Raw genomic sequence first — 2,863 nt, 5'->3', positions numbered from 1 at the left:
GTATCTCAACCAATTGCATGTAGACAAAAGAAGTAAAGTATCTATGACCTGATTGATTGTATCTCTTCCTTTCGGACCTAACTGATTTATTGGCCACTAACAACCAAATTGGTCAAAGGTAGTTTTATTCTAAATTCTCTATAATTTGGTTCGTCGCCGTGCTAAAAAAAAAACCTTATGAAATGGAACGGATGTTGATTAACACACAACACTTCGTATCCAATTATCACCACAAGAATTAAAAGAAATTAATGAAAGAATGCTCTTGTCCTCCATTCCATAATACCGTACTTGTCGTGATTTTAGTTCAACTGAATTAAAACCATGGAGTGAACCAAAAATCCCACTCCGCTCCCACCCGACCAAAAGTTAATCAAAGGATGTCATGATCGATCATTCCGAGTTCTGGTAGTGTTCGTCGATCCAAGACGTGTCGGCGAAAACGTATCCGCCGCCCATGCCCATCTCCCACGCCGGCATGCCGTCGTCCATCGTAACGAGAACACGCAGCTCAGGAGAGTCGTCGCCGCCGGTGCTTCCCTGCGCCTCCTCGAGGAGATTCTCCTTCATTGTCATGCTCTGATCATCGTCCGACGTCGCGGCCTCATCACCTCGGTACTCACTGAAAACGCCCGAAGGTGGCGGCGGCGGCGCTTCAAAGCTGCCGTGCGGCTCCTCCTGGCCGGCACCACGAGCGCTCGACGGCGACAGCAACGCCGCGATGGCGTGTAAGCAAGCCTCCGGAACCATCACGCGGGCAGCCTTCACAGGCCCACCATCGACGTGGTCGTCCCCGACATCTCTGCCACTCGTCTTCCTCCTCTTCTTGCCGGGATCGCGTGGGGTGAGGTATATCCTGTAGAGCGCGGGCAGGACGTTCCTGCCGTCGTTGCGAACGGCGCCTTCGTCCGGCGAGTCGACGTTGGTGTACTCCTCCATGAGCCACCGCGTCTTCTCCTTCTCCCCCTCGTGCTCGACGTAGAACCCGAAGGTGCGCTTGAACCCGAGGTGCTCGCCGTCCGCCTCGCACCTCACCTCCTTCGTGGTCTGCTCCAGCTTCCAGAAGCCTCCCGTGGCGACGCCGCGGTCGCCCCGGTGGCCGCCGCCGCCGCCGCGCGTGGCCTGCACCTTGCAGTGGCAGCGGAACCACCAGCTGGGGTCTGAGTCGCGGGTGCTGGCCGGCGGGTGCCTGCGCGCCAGCACGTCGGGTTGGTCGCCGTAGACGTCGTCCTCGATGACGACGGCCGCCTCCGCGCCCGACGTGCCGTGCCCGGCGATCCACCCGTTGAGGTAGGTGCGCACGATCTCCTCGTTCGTCGGGTTGAAGTAGACGCCCGGGGGCAGCGCCAGCGCTGGGGTTAGGTACTCGTAGTCGTCGCGGGCCGGCAGAGCCATCTTCACCGCGGTGATGTTCGTCGGCGGCGACCGCGCCGTCAGTTTTCTTGCTTCCTTTTTTGGCTTCTTCGCGGTCATCATCAGGTCGACTTGAGCAAAGCGGGTTCAAAGATTGCTCGGTGAACGTGCACTTATGGGCCGCCTTGCTCTCCGGTCTCCACGCGACCCCTTGCCGAACTCGGAATCCGATCCGAGATGCAGCCATTGCAGAACTTGCCTGTATAAACTTGTGAGTTGTTGTGCCGAAATTGCTTTCTCTCTGACCAAGATCGGAAGATGGAAGTACAGATCAACGAGCCTAAGAGCATGGTTAATAGTATAGCCAATTGCTGGCTATAAGCCACTGCCATGTCACCTATAGCCCATCTTATAGTCAATATGTACAATAATTGATTTAAAGAGTGTACTACTTTTTTATTATATGGCCCACCTTTCACTCTCACAAAGTGCCTAGGAGCACGTGCTAGAGCTGGCTCTTCACCAAGAGCCCGCTTACCTTCTCTCTCCTCTTCTCTCTCCTCCAACTAAGCAAGAATATACTAGTTTATTTCTTATGGCCAGCTGACTCAGCTCTATTGTACTTGCTCTAAAGAACACATGCAGCAAATCCTATAGTGCAGATCAGCTTCAGCTGACACAAGGAGAGAACGGAAACATGAATTTACTACCCACTTTCTCATAAACTCATTTTCCTTTCCTTCTTTCTTTCCCCGAAAGAGGCTGCTGGATATTTGTGTAAAAGGCTATATCCATTTAGCTAAAGCAAGAAAAGGAGAATTGCCCAGCTAATTACGCAAAATCGGACGGGCGAAAATTATCATATACAGCATGTCCACCGAGGGCATTACTAGCTGACGTGGCTACCCACAATACCCACAAATGTCACCGGAGAAAGAAACACCTTCGGGGTTGCCCATAAACCGTCATCGTGACACTTCTCTTCGAGCAAACGACTTCTATTTCATTGCATCCAACCAGCAAACACACAAGAACCCTGCCAGACATGCCAAACAGTTGGCCACAGGCGGTCACAAGGCAGCCAGCCGAAGTTGCCACCGGTCGGCCACATTCTTTGATTCGTGGTATTGTCATCTTCTGCTTATTCCCATCTCGCATAAGCCAACAATGACACAATCCAGCCATGTCAACCCCGTCTTCATTTCTTCTTTTTTTTTTTTTGCGAAAAACCCCGTCTTCATTTCATTCTTATCTTTCTATGGATGGCGACATCGCGGCCGGCCTCGGCGTCTCTAGCCCTGGCTCGATTTGTGTGTGCCCTCCACCGTCAACCGTGCTACCTTCGGCTCCGTTTCAGTCGGTCGCCGTTGTCTCGGCCATGGTGGGTTGGACGCATTAACGCTCAGGGTATGTGACGCTTCCGTATTTGCGCTTCGCAAATACTTCCTCCACTCGGGTTTATTAGCCACCCCTCACATCTAGCGTAAAATTTTGATCATAAATTGACTGG

At 52.8% G+C, this 2,863-nt stretch overlaps 1 protein-coding gene across 1 annotated transcript; it reads right to left on the bottom strand.

The window, feature by feature from the left end:
• Positions 1–393: 393 nt before the first annotated feature.
• Positions 394–1,395, bottom strand: LOC119335695 (NAC domain-containing protein 55-like). The gene has a single exon (XM_037607793.1). The coding sequence runs from the start codon at positions 1,393–1,395 to the stop codon at positions 394–396; it is 1,002 nt and encodes a 333-aa protein (XP_037463690.1).
• Positions 1,396–2,863: the final 1,468 nt, after the last annotated feature.

This window comes from Triticum dicoccoides, chromosome 7B (assembly GCF_002162155.2).
Source record: "Triticum dicoccoides isolate Atlit2015 ecotype Zavitan chromosome 7B, WEW_v2.0, whole genome shotgun sequence".
NCBI lineage: Eukaryota > Viridiplantae > Streptophyta > Magnoliopsida > Poales > Poaceae > Triticum > Triticum dicoccoides.
The sequence above is the reverse complement of the archived record's forward strand: the minus strand, read 5'-3'. Positions and strand labels throughout refer to the sequence as shown.